The sequence below is a fragment of the Hemitrygon akajei genome, chromosome 3 (genome assembly GCF_048418815.1).
Source record: "Hemitrygon akajei chromosome 3, sHemAka1.3, whole genome shotgun sequence".
Lineage (NCBI taxonomy): Eukaryota > Metazoa > Chordata > Chondrichthyes > Myliobatiformes > Dasyatidae > Hemitrygon > Hemitrygon akajei.
The window spans coordinates 90,703,073-90,719,642 of NC_133126.1; the positions used below are offsets into that span (position 1 = coordinate 90,703,073).

General features: G+C 49.0%; 1 protein-coding gene across 2 annotated transcripts in view; it reads right to left on the reverse strand.

The window, feature by feature from the left end:
- The window catches only part of plekhh1 (pleckstrin homology domain containing, family H (with MyTH4 domain) member 1), a 255,781-nt gene that overhangs the window by 170,783 nt on the left and 68,428 nt on the right, over positions 1-16,570 (reverse strand). For both annotated transcript variants that reach the window (XM_073040330.1, XM_073040329.1), the window contains 3 exons: positions 14,528-14,609; positions 9,246-10,162; positions 4,265-4,343 (listed from right to left, as the gene is read on the reverse strand). In XM_073040330.1, the coding sequence (XP_072896431.1) occupies positions 4,265-4,343; positions 9,246-10,162; positions 14,528-14,609 (1,078 nt within the window). The remainder of the gene's footprint in view (positions 1-4,264; positions 4,344-9,245; positions 10,163-14,527; positions 14,610-16,570) is intronic.

Sequence of the window (16,570 nt, forward strand, 5' to 3'; positions counted from 1 at the left end):
GATGATGGGTAGGTGGAACCAGGTGAGGGGGGGATGATGGGTAGGTGGAACCAGGTGAGGGGGGATGATGGGTAGGTGGAACCAGGTGAGGGGGGGATAATGGGTAGGTGGAACCAGGTGAGGGGGGATGATGGGTAGATGGAACCAGGTGAGGGGGGGTGATGGGTAGATGGAACCAGGTGAGGGGGGGATGATGGGTAGGTGGAACCAGGTGAGGGGGGGATGATGGGTAGGTGGAACCAGGTGAGGGGGGGATGATGGGTAGATGGAACCAGGTGAGGGGGGGATGATGGGTAGGTGGAACCAGGTGAGGGGGGGATGATGGGTAGATGGAACCAGGTGAGGGGGATGATGGGTAGGTGGAACCAGGTGAGGGGGGGATGATGGGTAGGTGGAACCAGGTGAGGGGGGGTGATGGGTAGGTGGAACCAGGTGAGGGGGGGTGATGGGTAGGTGGAACCAGGTGAGGGGGGATGATGGGTAGGTGGGGGAGGGGGGGTGATGGGTAGGTGGGGGAGGGGGATGAAGTCAGAAGCTGGGAAGTCAAAGTCTGAAGGAGGAGGAATCTGATAGGAGAGCAGAGTGGACCATGGGAGAACGGGAAGGAGGAGGGGCACCAGAGGGAGGCGAGAGGCAGGTACGGAGAAGGGGTAAGAGGAGAGGCAGAATGGGGAAATGGAAAAAGAGGGAAGGGGAGGGTTTAGAAATTGCCGGATGTTAGAGAAATCGATATTCATGCTGTCAGATTGGAGGCTACTCAGATGGAATGTGGGGTGTTGCTCCCCCAGCCTGAGAGAGGCCTCACCGTGGGCGGTCGAAGCCACAGACCAACATATCGGAATGGGAATGCAGAGCAGAATTAAAATTTTCCAGGTGGCCAGCGGGAAAGCCCGCCTTTTATGATGGACGGAATGTAAATGCTCGGCAAAGTGGTCCCCTACTCTACATCTGGTCTCAGCAGCCTCGGGGAGGCTGTACCGAGAGCTCCGGAGACCCCGAGATACTCACAGGTGAGGTATCGCTTCCCCTGAAAGGACTGTTTGGAAAGCCTCATTCTGGGAACAGACGTGGCGGAGACAGAGCAACTGAGAGAAAGGAATAGTATTTTTACAAGTGATGGGGTGGGAACAGGTTTAGTCAAGATAGCCGTGAGAGTCATAGGTTTATAAAAGGTATCAGTGGATAGACTGTCTCCAGAGGTGGAGACAGAGGTCGAGAAACGGGAGAGAGGTGTCCCAGATGAACCGAGGCAGGGTGGAAGTTGCCGGTGAATTCAATGAAGTCGACGATCTCAACACGTCTGCAGATAGATGCACCAATGCAGTCATCGATGCAGTGTAGAAGGGTTGCAAAACAGTTCCGTTGCAGGCTTGGAACATGGACTGTTCCACGTAGTCAATCAAATGCAGAATTTCTCCAGCAGTTCGTGTGTGTTCCTCCGGATTTCCAGCAGACTCTCATGTTTAAAAAACAGTGGGTGGTGGGAGGGGAGTGTGAAGATGCGAGCCAGCTGCTGGAAGGAACAAACAGTGCTAGACTGGGAGTTTTTGGAGAGAGGGGAACAGCAGCTGAAACCAGACTGCAGGCAGAGTGTGAAGTGAGAGGTTGGAACCGGGAGCGGGAGGGAGACAAAGATGGACGAAGGTTAGGGGTTGCAGCTCCCTGACGTGCAATTCCAACTCCTCCAAGGTCTCCTTCATCCATTTGCCCATGGAGCTGGTCAGAACAAAGATGAGGATAGTGTGCACAGGAGTAGGAATCGACCAACTGATCAGTCCCTTAAGCCTGCTCTGCCATTTAACAAAGTCAAGGCTGATCTGGGAGACATCTACAGTAGGTGACCCTGCCGGAGGGTGAAGTGCCCCATCAAGAGTGGAACAACCAACCATGCATCCAGACTTGACCCTCTGTTTCTGCCTACCTCTGCACCTCCTCGCTTTTCATGAATCTCTCTTCCGCCGCCTCTAAAAGGTTCAAGGACTCTGCGCACACTGCCCTTCGGGGAAGAGAGCGCCGAGGACAAATGCCAGCCTGTTCTCTCTACCTTACACGGGCAATGCCTTCTCTTGAAAGGGCAAGCCCCAGCTCTGGGCTCTCCCACAGGAGGAAGCGTCTCCCTGTCAACACCTATCATGACCCTCCAGGAGGGGGAGCCACATTACTGGACGATAAACCTCTCCCCCTTTCCTGCTGCTCCCGGCCACGTGAAGTTAAACCAATCTGCTTGCTTGGACTTTGACTGCCTCCTGTCTGGGGGCGGGCAGCATCTTCCTTCCCAATCAACCCCGAATTAAGCATTGATGATGCCAATGGACCCCATCCTGCAGGGACCCACAAGTCCGACAACACCCTGACAACCCCAGTGAAAATCAAGGCTTACAGATTGGTTAAGTCAGCTGGAGGACCGAAATACCCATTCCTTTAGTATTTTCCAAGGCAATGGAAACTACTAAAATCACCCTGATTGTGGTCACTGATGATGGCAGTTACAGGGATTGAAAACTTCTTGGATTTCAAAAGCAGCTCTCTCCTTCCCTCCTTTAACTGGGTGGGGAATGAAAGATGCCACAAAGCCATCAATTCCAGCTGAAAATAGTCAGGAGACAGAAATAGCACCCAATCACAAGGCAGACAGCAGGACTCTTGATCTTTCCACTGCTGTCATTTTGCTTCCTTCAAAAGTTACTGATCCATTTCCAGCTCCGGTCTCTATCAGCCTGTGTTTATTTAGCGCTTTGAAGCTGAGCTGATGCACATTTGCCAGTGAATACAGCCTGCATACTTCAGGTTAATTGGTGATGTGGGGGGGGGGGGGGGCGGGGGAGCTTTCCGTCTGATTTGCAATGTGGGTTGCAGGGCTCAAGTGGAGATGGTCAGACCCGACAACCTGAGACTCCCGTTCCCCTGGGAAAGTGGCAACATTTGCTCATCTCACAGAACGGTACAGCGCGAGACAGGATCCCTAGTCCGCGAAGTCTGTGCCAGTCACCAGAGCAAGTTAAAATAATCCTGTCTGCTTGCAGGTGATCCATACCTTTCCATCCTCTGTCTATCCTACTGCATTTGCCTCCGCAGCCTCCCCAAGGCTGTACGTTCCAGGCCCTACCACATACCAAGTTAGAAATCTTGCCTTTCAGGACTCCTTTAAGCTTCCTCCTTCTTACCTTTAACCTATGACCTTTAGAATTTGACACTTCCACTCTGGGGGGGGGGGGAGGGGAGAAAGACCATCTATTCTGTCTATGCCTCTCATAAAAATACACATTTCGAACAGGTTACCCCCACACCCGAGGAAGCAAAGCAAGTTTCTCCAATCCAAGTAACACACACAAAATGCTGGAGGAACTCAGCAAGTCAGCCAGCATAGATGGAAAGGAGTACAGTCACCATTCTGGGCCGAAATCCTTCAGCAGGACAGGAGGAGGGGAGGGGGAAAGTAGTACAAGGTGGCAGGAGATGGGTGAAACCGGGAGGGAGGAGAGGGGGAAGTAAAGAGCTGGGAAGTCGATTAGTGAAAGAGATACAGGGCTGGAGAAGGGGATAGGAGAGGACAGAAGGCCATGGAAGAAAGGGAAGGGGGAGGGCACCAGAGGGAGGTGAAGGGCAGGTAAAGAGACAAGGTGAGAGAGGGAAACAGAATTGGGGAATAGTGAAGGAGAGGGGGGAGGGGCATTACCAGAAGCTTAAGAAATCGATATTCATGCCATCAGGTTGGAGACCATCTCTGCAGTTCTCTAATCAATGGCCTATTTAACCAAACCACTGGCCCAGGTCAGACAACTGGAGGCTCTTCACTCTGCACCATTCAAACAAGGCACCCAACTCTGGTCAGGCATATTCCTCAAGGCGCAGTCACACACCACCTCATCTTCAGCTGTCCCTTTATCCAGCTCCAGAACAGATGAGAAGCAAGTTTTCAGAGGAAAACAAAAAACAGCATTTGACTTGATCTTTCTCCTGGGTTTGTTTGACTTGCAGTGTGTGGGAAGTTAATCTGTAGTTGCTCAAGACTCAGGTGTTGTATCTGATGTAAGCTCACATATACGCGCTCTGGGTCTGGTTACAACAAACTGACACACACAGGACGTTCATGTACCCGGACAGAGGCTCATATTCATGAACTGGGTGAGATGCAGTATGTTACGAAAGACTCTTCAAAATGTCTATAGGTGTTCTGACCGACTGCGTCACAGCCTGGTACGAAGGCTCCTCAGCACAGGATCACAAATCTTTAAACAGTCTTTACCTGAACAAACACACTTACGTCTCTTAGAGGGATTAGCTCCCAAGGTCACATCCGACATTCTCATGCCCGATTTTGCCAAGGCGTAGATCCGGCCCTCCTGAAAAGGCAAAGGGATATGTTCATTGATCCTTCTTGGGACTCAGTCCCTGCATCTGCAGTTAAATAACTCATCCTGAATGAGTGAGTGAAGAGTGTAGCCACACAGCCATCGTGGTCCTTAACTACAATTAACCAGCTGTGCGTCAGTGGGTTGCAACTTCGACCCAAAGGCCCATCTGGACACACCAGAGGGTGCAGACGCTGGAATCTGGAGGAACTCCATGGGTCCAGCAGGATTCGCTGGGGGGAAGAAAATTGTCAATGCCCTGATGTAAGTTGACCCAAAACATTGTCGACTTCTACCTCTAGCCCAGCCTCCCCAACCCCCAAACAGATGCCACTTGACCCACCGACTTCCTCATGCACCAAGACAGATCATTTGGAGCTCACAATGGCTGAATGATGGCATATGTTTGAACAAGCATGCTTCCTACAACTTTTCTCTATTACACCGCAGAAACTAAATCTGTCAAGGGTATGAAGTTTCTGTGGTGTGAGGCTTTGAAGGATTCTGTAGGAATGTATTTCTGTAGACAGACCATTCTGACTAAGACGCACAGAATTGGGAATGGGATACCAATTAATTATCCATCAGTCTGGTATGGGTGAGTACTCTTCCATTTTCACCTCTGCAATCCATACCTCCTCTGATCCATCACCTAAAGATTCCTGGTCACGATCTCGGGATACGGAACAAAGCATTTGGGGCTGGGATGAGACTCTCCTTCACTCAGAGAGTGGAGAACCGGTGAAATCCTCCAGCACAGTCAGCAGCCGAAGCCGATTTGCTGAATTTAATTATAGGGGTTGATAGATTTCTGGAGCCAAAGGGACATGGGGATATGGTATTGAGACACAGGATCAGCTATGATCACACTGAGTGATAGAACTGGCCAGGAGGGCCAAATGGCCTGCATCTGCTCCCTTTACTGGTGATAGCCACATTTCAAGTTTAAGTTCTCAATTGGAACACCTTGTAGCGTTATTAATTACTCTACATAGTGGAAGAACTTCATTGCTCTATAATCAATAAAAATTCACTTCTTCCTAGATCACTGTTAAATTTTCTACTAAATTATAAATCAAATATAATCAAATTCTCATCATAAAGCAAGTTAGTGCGACACTATTACAGCTTGGGGGGGGGGGGGTTTGTAGTTCATAGTTCAATTCCAGCATCATCTGTACATCCTCCCAATGGAACGCGTGGGTTTCCTCTCACGGTCCAAAGACGTACTGGTCAATTGGTCAGTGTAAGTTGTCCCGTGATGAGGCTCGGGTTAAATCGGGTTGCTGGGCCGTGCAGCTTGAAGGGCCGGAAAGGCCTAGTCCACGCTTCCTCAAAATAAACAAACTCATAGTCAAACAGAACTCAGACAACCGAGTTTCTGTCAAAGTACCAGCAAACACCCATTTACACTCATCCCCTTTTACTCTCCCCATGTTTTCTGCAACACCACACACACGGTGTGTGAATGACGGTGGCCAATGAACCCAGCCACCCGCACACCTTTCTGATGTGAGGGGAAATCCATACAGCACGCAGACGGCACCCGCCAGGATCGAACCCGGATCACTGGAGCCGTCGGGCAACAACTCCACCAGCTCTGCAAAATGTTTCCCAACCCCATTCTCCTGGTAATTCTTAACCCCCTTACCAATCAAAAGCCTGTCCATTTCTGTCTGAAGTTCTCCCAATTATTTGACCCCTATGGCATTCTTCAGTAATGACTTCCACAGATTCACCTCCTCATCCCAGTTGTGAGGCTGAGCCCTCAGCTCCAAGACTCTGCTACTCATGGGAACTAAGTCCACTCCATCCAGGCCTTTCAGCATCCAGACGGCATCAAGGAAATCCCCACCCCCATCCTTATGACTTGCATCGAGTACAGGCCCAGACACATCATATGCTCCTCATAAGTAAGCCTGGGATCATTCTTGTGAAATTTTCTGTATACAAAGCCCTTGCATGCGGAGAGAAGACATTCCGTGTACAGATTTGCTTGACCATCCTTGGAGATAAGATTATGTACACAGGCAAAACATTCTAGAAACGGACAGGGAGAAGGCCTCTGTATCTGCAGAGAACAGTGATTACAGTTACTGGGATTGGCCACTGTACTTTACCACAGAAGGGTGTCCAGACTACACAGACGGGCAGAGGGGTGACCATTCCCCAACCCCACAAGTGGGAGGGTGGCCACCAGGTGTAGAAAGAATTCTACCTGAAAGACTTCCACAGAATGACTCTGATGCAGGCTTTTGATCCGGAACGCTACAACTTCTCCCAACCCCTGCAGATGCTGCTTGGCACGTTCCCCCAAGGATTGTTGTTCCAGATTTCAGTGCCAGCAGTCTTGCGTCTCCACAGAGGTCCTCGGGTTCACAGACTCCGCCGTCCACCGAACCCGGTGTGTTTACAGAGACAGGTCATTGCAACTGCGGAGTCTGGGCACCCTACAAGGCAGTCCAGACACCGAACTTACTACATCCCTCTGCCTTCACCTGCTCAGCTCTTCCCGCAACTTATCTTTCTTTTTCCAGATTCCAGGTTCCTTGAGGTTGTTATAGTCGGTGGGGGGTAGGAACTAGCTCACTCTACCTATTAAATGCTCCCAAAGGTGTGCACCTCAAACAGCCTCTGACAACCAAGGCCAGCCCCTGGCCTTCACGCGTGGCTTAGCTACCAAGCCCGGCAGAACCATTTCTACCGACAGGAGAAGGGGAAAAGTGGGTTACTGGTGCCTTAAGATGGGGCACATCAGCCATGGTTGGCAGCTCATCTAGAAGGAAAACTCTGATCTCAAACCTCCGCTGCCTTGTGTCTATACCCACTCAGGGGGAAGGCTTCAGTAGTAACCCCCCAGGAAAAAATCCGGAGCTGGACTCCTTAAGGCAGTCCTGACGTTGAGTTCAGCATGATTGACAGCTCCTGCGACGCTGCTGGTACAAACTGTCTCGGTCTCTGCCATTCCTCTGGTTTCATCAGCTGTGTGGAGAGGGGAGGCTTACTCTCCGTATCGTACTGCCCAGGCTTGCATGTTTAGATAGCTCATACGCAATATCCATGGCTGACCCTGACCGGCAGGGCCTCACTCAGATTCCAGCACCTGCAGTCTCTCTTGCACACAGTGACAAGCTGTTCTACAGAGAGAGGGAAGCCACATGTGATCCTGGGAGAATTATCCTATAGACAAACCATTCTACACTCGTGCCATGCCATTCCAAGCAAGACAAGGCACTGGACACACCCGGCCTGTCTGTAGACAGGGAGGTTACCCTGCAGACAGGAGCAGATCATATCAAATTCAACACTCGACACTACTTTGCGAGCGAGATGACATGCATTTTGCACGCAGACGGCGTATGTGAGAGCTGTCTTGCTCTTGACGCTGGCTGTTGTGTAGGCACCCGAGCACAAGTGGGGCCTGCCGGGACTCGCCTGTGCTGCTGTCAGTCGGAAGCTCAGATCAACCGTACAATAAGCAGCTTTGACAGGAACTAAATAGAAAGCTGAGACGTGTCATTCCAGTAATTGTTCTTTTCCTGCCTTTTGGGAAGAAATGGCTTACACTTGTGAATTTCGACAGATGAAGACAGGAGCTGCATCATTGCCTCCTACGTGCGACTATAGTGGGGGTGGGGGTGGGGGTGGAGAAGGCTTCTGCCTGCGGTTGACCCCACACCTCACGGGAAACAGGGTATGGAAATGGGTGTGCACGAGGCCAGTGCCCATTAACAAAACTCCAAGTGTGCAAATCACCAGGGAAATGCCACACAGCATGAGGCTAGTGAATACCTTAAGGCATGCGAGCAGAACTAGGCCATTTGGCCCATCAAGTCTGCCCCAGCACTTCATCATGGCTGATGCCATTTTCCTCTCAGAGGTGGTGTGTGGAAGAGAGGGTGGATGTGTGCGTGCGAGACGGGGGGGGGGGGGCGTGAGGGATGGGGGATGGGGAGGGGGCCTAGGCGAGAGGAAGGGGTGGAGAGAGGGCGCAGAGTTAGAAATCATGTCCCACTCAGCACTTCCCCAATTCCCCTGCCTATCACAAGGACCGCACTTCCTCACTGCCCACCATCTCATCTTGAGCCCCAGTGAACTTTCCCGGTCAACTGAACACCTTTTAAAACAGCGAATTGACAGTGCGTTAGATTAATAACAAAATACTCCCAGTAACTCGGCAGGCCTGTCAGCACCAAACTCCATAGTGGAAGTGTCCCGTCCTCTGGATTCACGGGGGCCGCGTACCCCGCCATATTAGAAAGTGATGGGGGAGAGGCAATTTCATTGTAAGTGGGGTGGGGCCTTGTCACCTTGAGAGGGCAATTGAAAGATCTCTTTCATGTTGGTTGGCGATGTCAGAATAGATATTTGCACTGCAGGAGGGTAATACTGAGCCCCAGTGGATTGTACGGCGTGTAGCTGATGCCATGGTCTCACAGCTCCAGCTGCCCGGGTACAATCCTGACTCAAGAGTTACTTGTGTTGGAGGCGCACGTCCTCTCTGTGACTTGTGAGGAATTCCCCCCACCCCCACCCCAGCATTCCAGATTTCCCTGAAGTCCCCAGGTTGGGATGGTAGGTTAACTGGCCGGTAGTGTGGGTGAGTGGTCGAACCTGGGGGGAGCTGATGGTCACATGAGGGAGATGGAAGAATGTTTTGGAATGGGAATGATGGGATTATTCTTGAGGGCCAGCACAGACAATGGGCTGAATGGCCTTTGTTCTTAGGACAATCCTGTCACCTTTTACTGGAAGACCGTTGCAGTGAGGAATGGTAAAGACACTTCATCCAGGTGGGTGGGGCTGACAGTGTTCCAATGTCTTTGGGGATGTGTGGGGGTGGAGTGGGGGTTAGGATTTACCTCGGGCAGAGGTCCGGGGAAGTAATCTTACCCATGAGGGAAAGCGGTGCAGTGGTGGCGGTGGGGGCTTGCTGGTAGAGATGCGCCTGGAGCAATCAGAACCTGGGGCCTCCACCGAAAAGCGGGACGAGTCGTGGACGGCAGCAGGGGCCCACTCGTCCGTCTCCATCTGCTCAGAAACATCGTCGATGTCCGTCTCCTGCAGCTGGACAGGTGGCAGTGGGATGGCCGCGGGCTTGAAGGAGGAGATGTCAATGGAGACGACGTGGTTGGGCCGCTCAGTGCCGGCCTGGGGCTGGCTGCAGTGTTTCTTTGCCAGCTGGATGCTGTCCCTGGGCACCAGCGGGGTCCTGACCTTGGGCAGAGTCATGCTGGTTCCTGCACTGGCGGCCAGGCTCAGCGGCGCGGGCGCAGCAGCCTTGGGTCTGGGCGAGGGCAGCGAGAGCAGGGGAGGCGGCCCGGCGGGGAGGAGGAGGTCTGGGCCGTTGGTTTCGCTCGAGGAGTCCAGTCTTTGCCGGCGGAACATGGTGTTGTGTTCCTCACAGGAAGCCTCCTTCTGCATGGCGGATGCTGGGGCCGACCCACTTTGGACATCTGAGGCCGCTCTCAGAACTTCCTTGGCTACCCTCTGCAGCCTGGCGTGCCCAGCCCTCAGTCCCCCGCACTCCGGGCTGTCTGCCGACGGCTGCGACTCGCCCCCGTGATCCCAGACGTCCGGGCTGGACGCTGCTGGGGCCAGACTGCAGACGCATCGGCCGGCTTCCCCGCCTGGACTCCCTTCGGCTGCCAGGTCACTTCCCTCCCGGCACAGCTCCTTTTCGTCGTCAGGGGGAGGCCGCGCGGTTTGGTCAGGCTTTCCTGGCGGAGTGGGTGTCCGAGGAGCTGGGGGCGCAGGAGGAGAACCAGAGACCTCTGTCACACCAGTCACCGGCCTTTTGCCTTGTAAATCTGTTCAACAGAAAAGCAATCCTGTTACTGACAACCACAATAGCAGAGGTGCCATCTCCCTGTGATGGGGGTTGGTTGCTGGCAGGTTATGAAGTCATACAGCACAGAAACAGGCCTTTCGGCCCAACTGGTCCATGTTGACCAAGATGTCCACCCAAGCCAGTCCCATTTACCCATGTTTGGCCTATATCCTGCCAAATCTTCACCATGTGCAAGTGCCTTTCAAATGTTGTTAATGTACCTGCCTCAACCACCTTCTCTGGCAGTTCATCCCACATACGGGCCATCTCCTGGATGACAAAGTTGCCCTGTAGGTTTCTGTTAAATCTACCCCCCTCACCTTAAGCCTATGCCCTCTAGTTCTCAATTTCCCAATCCTGGAGGGGTGGGGCTACACAATCACACTTCTCTCACCATTGGTCGTACTTGGATCGATTGGATCCACGGATTCCAGCCGGATATCAGACAATAGCTTCAGCATCTGCAGGTGAGGCTGAGGTTGGCAAAGGCTGCCCTTGGGTGGAATGGCAGTGACATTGTGGGAGTGGATGGGAAGTGGGGGAAGGTCAGAGTACAGAGACAGAGGATGGAGTGTGTGATGGCAATGGAGCAGGGCATTATAGTGTCCTGGGAGAGGAGAGTTGGGATTCTGAAGGAGAGCATGGGCAACCTGCATTGTGATGGGAATGGACGTGCTCGACAACAATGGGGTTTGGGCTGTGATAGGACAACGGACAGGAAATAGGCCGGAAGGAATGGGCGTTAAGCATAAGCACAAGTCAGAGGTTGGACAAGGATTACAGTCCAAAACCCTCTCCACCTCCCCACCCTAATGCAGATATCCAAATTCCACCTACCCTCTTTCATGACTGGCTCTGTTCTCACTCAGTCCTTGCTGAAGGAGCAGGGTACAGTGGGGAGGGGGAGTGGGCGGGGGGCAACTGTTTCACTCCGCATCACATGAAAAATCTCCACCTACGGAGCTCACAAATCTGTGCTTTTTGTACTATTCAGTCCATAAGATATAGGATCAGACTCTGGCTGTTCAGCCCATCGAGTTTGCTCCACCATTCCAGCCATAGCACTTGAAACCATCTTAGTCTAAACTAATTCCATCATTCTTTAATCAAACACTTAAGGTTTTCAGCCTACTTAACCTGTTCCTGCATCAATTCAATCATTGCTGAGTTGCAGTTTAATTTCATTTGCACCCTGACCCAGTAAGACAATCACCAGTCTCCATTTGGTTTAAACAACTCCTTTGGAAGGAAAATGACATGCAGGTTTTCATTAACTTCAGTGAAAATGCCCCTCCTGCCTTCTTGGCTAAGTGTCTAGTTCTCATTTGAAGATTACATTCACATCTAGTTTCACTCATCAGACGAAATAGAATCTTTCCCCATCTGTCTACTCCATCTTTCGATTGTGACTGTTATTATTATTTTAAACACAAATTAAATTTATGCAACCTTTATTTTTTCCCCTCAGGAACTACCTGGTGATTTCTTTATTCTTTGTCCTCTCAACTGTCCCCCAACCTGACGGATCCTATGCAGAGTCGTGCTCGGTTTTTGGATGACACAAGGAGAGTTCTCTAGACAGAACACCACTCCCTCTGTAAGCTGAACACTGGTGATGAAAATAATGACTGAGAAATTGGCAGACACAGGTCCTCCCCAGGTTATAAACAGCCACCTTATGTTCAGCCCACAAATACAACAGGGTGTTTGGGAGACCAGCGATGTGAGGCTGCAGGCATCCTCTGGCATGAGGGAACTGAGTTCATGGTCACAATCCCAACTTATGAAGAGGTAATAAAGTTTCCTCAGAAACAGGAGCTGGTCATAACCTGGGGAGGACTGCACTGTGTGTGGGACTCAATCTCATGCAGTCGGTTGCTCCAAGTTCAGCTTTCAGGTAGAAGATCGGTCCTCACCTTATTGATTGGCAGAGGCTGGTTGGCAGGCTGAATGACCAACCTCAGCTTAAGTTCAATCTTTTATAGAAACTTTGAGAACACACGTGCTGAGCTCAACATTGAAAACAGTTTGTGTGAAGAATATCTTGGTCACTATATATTGCGCCCAGTGTGCTGGTGAGTGGTGGAGGCTTGGGCTGGGGGGTAGGGATGGAGAAGTTAATAGGAACTTGGGGAGAATAGAATGGACTGGTGTCAATTGGTGCTTGAGGGTTATCTTGGATTCAGTGGGCCGAAGACAGTTTCTCTCTGTCCCTAACTCCCAACCTAACTCAAGCAGAAAATGGATCTTACTTAGTCTGCTAAGGTGGGGGAGAATTCACAGCCATTGTTTTTGCAACTTGACAAATAAAAGAAAGCCCATTTGTTCCAAACCTTCCCTCATTTCCCTCACTGGGAAACAAAAAACAAAATTACACTATCCCTCCTCATCCAAGTGGTGAGCAACATCAGGATCAGAATCTCTTTATTGCCAGTAAACAGACCAGAATTGACTGTGGTTTGGTGCCAAGCATGAAACACAGGACAGTACCAGAACTGACAACACAATAGCGACTAACAGTTTACAAGACAACAGTGCAAACAGCCATCAGCAATCAATTCACAGAACAGTCACATGCACAAACGTCAATAAGCAAACTTAAATAAATGTGAATGTACAAGCAGACTCAATAATTCCCTACAGGACAAGGAGAGCAGGGACTGAACGGACGCTGGGCAGGGACAGAGGGTTATTACACCCGAGTGAGTTTTAGTGAGAAGGAGTCAACAATAACTGATCGGTCCAATTTAAGGTTAACATTCCTACCAGTTAATCTCTTGTTACTGAATAACAAGCCATGGTTTACATGTCAGAGTTGTAAATCGATCACTGGTTTCTAATGAGTGATTTAGTCATATGGAATATTATGGGAAGCAGTCAAACATTAAACTCCAAGATTAAGCATTCCTTAAACCACTAAATGTATCAATGCTCAGCTTCTCAGCTAGTTCCCATTGATGTCCTTTAGTGCTTCCTTCACCGAGATTGTGTTATTGGGGATAATCAGAAGGTGAAAAAGTTTATTCATTACTCCCACTAGGCAGGGTGAGGGAGAGAGAGAATACGGGAAGAGCTGCTCCTTTTCACCACTCTCAGACATATTAAAAAGCCCCTCTGTCTCTCCACCTCAAAACCCACTCTGGTCTAGAGGTCTCTTCCCTTGACACAGTGTCAATTATGGTTTTTGTTCACACATCACACGTCAGTTATTGGGAAAAAGTTTCACTATTGGAGAAGTTATAAACCAAGGTACTTGATGACATTTAACAGGAATAAAGAGAGTCAATATGTCTACGGGAAAGGAGAATTATTATTTTTAATAAGTATTAACAGGAAAGACAAAAAGTTTACTGGTATTTCTTCATTTTTAATCTTTTTTTATTGATTTAAAAAAAATGGTATTTCTTAAATATTCAGGCGATACATATGGCTCGTTGGGTGGGAGGAAGGTACGTCAGAGTTGGGAAAAGTCTGCTTTCGGGCTGGGAAGCAGCGATGACATAGGGGTGTGAGGAAATGGATGCCGGAGTCAGAGCTGGGGCCTCAGTTACTGGCGGCACGGTGGTGCAGCTGACGGAGCCAATGCCCCACACTTCCAGCGACCCAAGTTCAACTGTGAACTCTGGTGTTGTCCATGCGAGCTTCGGGCAGTCTCCCCGTGACCACGAGGGCTTCCTCCTGATGTCTGTGTTTCCACCCAGATCCCAAAGACGTTGCTTAATTGGCCAATGCAAATTGCCCCAAGTGTGTGAGTGGGTGGGGGAAAGAGGGGAAGGGAGTTGAGAAAAGGAAAAGGAATGGGATTAATGCAAGATCAATGCAAACGGGTGACTGTCAGCCATGTCTTTGGAATGCAAAGGTTAAAGGGCTGTACCACTGCGAATGTTAATCATCCAAGTAATTAGTTTAGATAAGGGTGCCTGGAGTAATATATCCAAGCTTGCCGACAATACACAGTCCAGCGGGGATGAGCTGTGAAGCGGACACCAAAATTCTAAAGGGCGAATTATGCAAATGGACAAAGACGATGGCTGAAAGAGAGATATTAAATCAGGTACGAAGAATGGGGAAAGGAACAGTATTAAAAGTGTTGATGGCCTGAGAGATTTGGCTGCCAGTAGATTAAAAATAAATAGGAGTAGACTATTCGGCCCCTTAAGCCTACCCCACCATTCAATACAATCATGGCTGATCTGCCCCAGGCTCACCTCCTGAGCTGTGCCAAGTTCCCACATCCCTTGATTCCCTGATCTGCCAAAAAAGCATTTACTTCCTCCGTGTATCTGTAGCAGAACTAGAACACCTCAGCCAAACCTGGAGCTGTCCATGTTAGTAAGGAAATAACCTTGAATTTTATTCTGCAGGGCCTGGATTTCTTCAGCTTGCTTGCGGGTGGTCACTTTGAGATGATAGTTCTCAAATTCCAACTATAACAAAAAGCAGAACAAGAAAGAAGGGAATGTTATTGTTGTTTTGTAACATTAAGCTAATTAGATGAAATTCGTGGGACCAGGAATGCGAGTCTAACTTGGTGTTTCACTTTCAGCGAGGCACGCACTCATGGTGCGCCGTAACATGTGCAATTCACGTATTTTTACATGCAATCCGTAATGGATTATTTAAACCAGCAAGAACACTTAATCAAACTATATATTTACAATATTACTCATATACTACTGAAACATTAAATACCAGGCAGGGTTTACATCTAATAACAACTTTTTTGTTGCTTTTGATTTCCAGATTGATTAAAATTAGTTCCAAAAAAATAAAATTCACACCTTGTTCATTTGGAAGGGGGACATTTCTGTTACATTGAAGATTACACCATAGTCTCCCCTGCTTAGCTATAAACCAACTCAATATAGAATGCATCTCAACCATATACACAGTATACTATACAAAACAACTACTATATACAGACATCCATAACATAGTATATTTTAATCGCTGTGGTGGATTTCTTACTCTTGAGGGATAATGTATTTCGTGACAAAGGAAGTCACTCTGCTTGGCAGGTGAGACGTGACTGTGAAATAATCACAGTTTCTGGGCCTCCATGCTGGATGAGGAGTTGACTCAGACTGCAGGAAGTGGTTCTGACAGCTCTGGACACCTTTCTTCTCCTTCCTTTTTCTTTCTAGTTTGTTCATCTTGATCTTGGGAAGGCACATTCTGATCTCTCCTCTTCATTTCCTCATTAACATCTTCTGATGCATCCTCTGTTTTTGTATCTCCACTGACTCCTTTCTTTTTGGCCTTCCATTCATCCAGCTCGGCTTTGGTCTTTGCATCTACTTTTACAAGCAGCTTTGTGTCTCTCACTTGAACTTCATGCAATAACCTTAAAGCACACAGAGTAGATTCTGGTTCTTTATACTCACAAAAGCCGAATGCTTGCAACTTTCCTGAAGCTCCTTGAACTGTTCCGACTGAAAACCAAGCCACATTTTGCAAGTAACTGCCTGATTAACACATCGGAAGCTTTCTCAGATACGTTGCCTACAAAAACTGTTGTAGTTGGACCACTGATTTAATCACTTTGACGCTTCTTCTGAACAGCATAGTCCTTCGTTATGCTTTCCAACCAGAGGCACAGAGGTTGACACCAAGACCCATTTGCCCCTGTTGGGCCATGGTTCACGAGTACAGCATGGAGACAATTGTGGTATCACACAGTAACTTTTAAAAAAATTTGCTTCCAGTTGCCTGTATTTGGATTTTCAATCAAGTTGTAGTTGTCTCAGCCAATCATATCCTGACTATGCTGGACCTTCTGTTTTTGCCACATACAAGCCCAATATGGCTTGTTAGTTGTTGTATTTCACTGATACAACTGTCATTCCAACAGCAATTATCCTTTCTCCACTACAAGTTGTCATTTGGATACCTGCAGGCTTCAGTTTAGTACCTTTGAAATGCTGTTCAAACTCATTTTGTTGAATGAATGAAATAGCCAAGCCTGGGTCCAATTCTGTTTTAATTAATATGCTGTTCACTTCTGGTGTAAGCCATATTGCTTGTCTATTGTTAGTGTTCACATTATAAATTTCAAGATTAACCCAGTCCTGCTTCACACTCATCATTAGAGTTTTCATCAACAGCATGCAGATTGGTATTCTTTTTGAAACTGAAACTTGACTTTTTAGTTTTTTCTCTTCGCTGTGCAGTCCATTTATATTTATCAGCTTGCCATGCTCTTAGTTTGTGTCTAGTTTGTTACATTTTCTGCAAGTTTCACCTTTAAACTTGCATTGGTGTGGTGTATGTGAGCTCCTGCCACAACAGTAACAGTTTGTTTGGCCAGGTCGGTTTCTACTCAGATGTCACAATCTTGTCACCCTCACTTTCACTCCTGACTGCAACTCAATTGTCTGTCTGTTGTTTC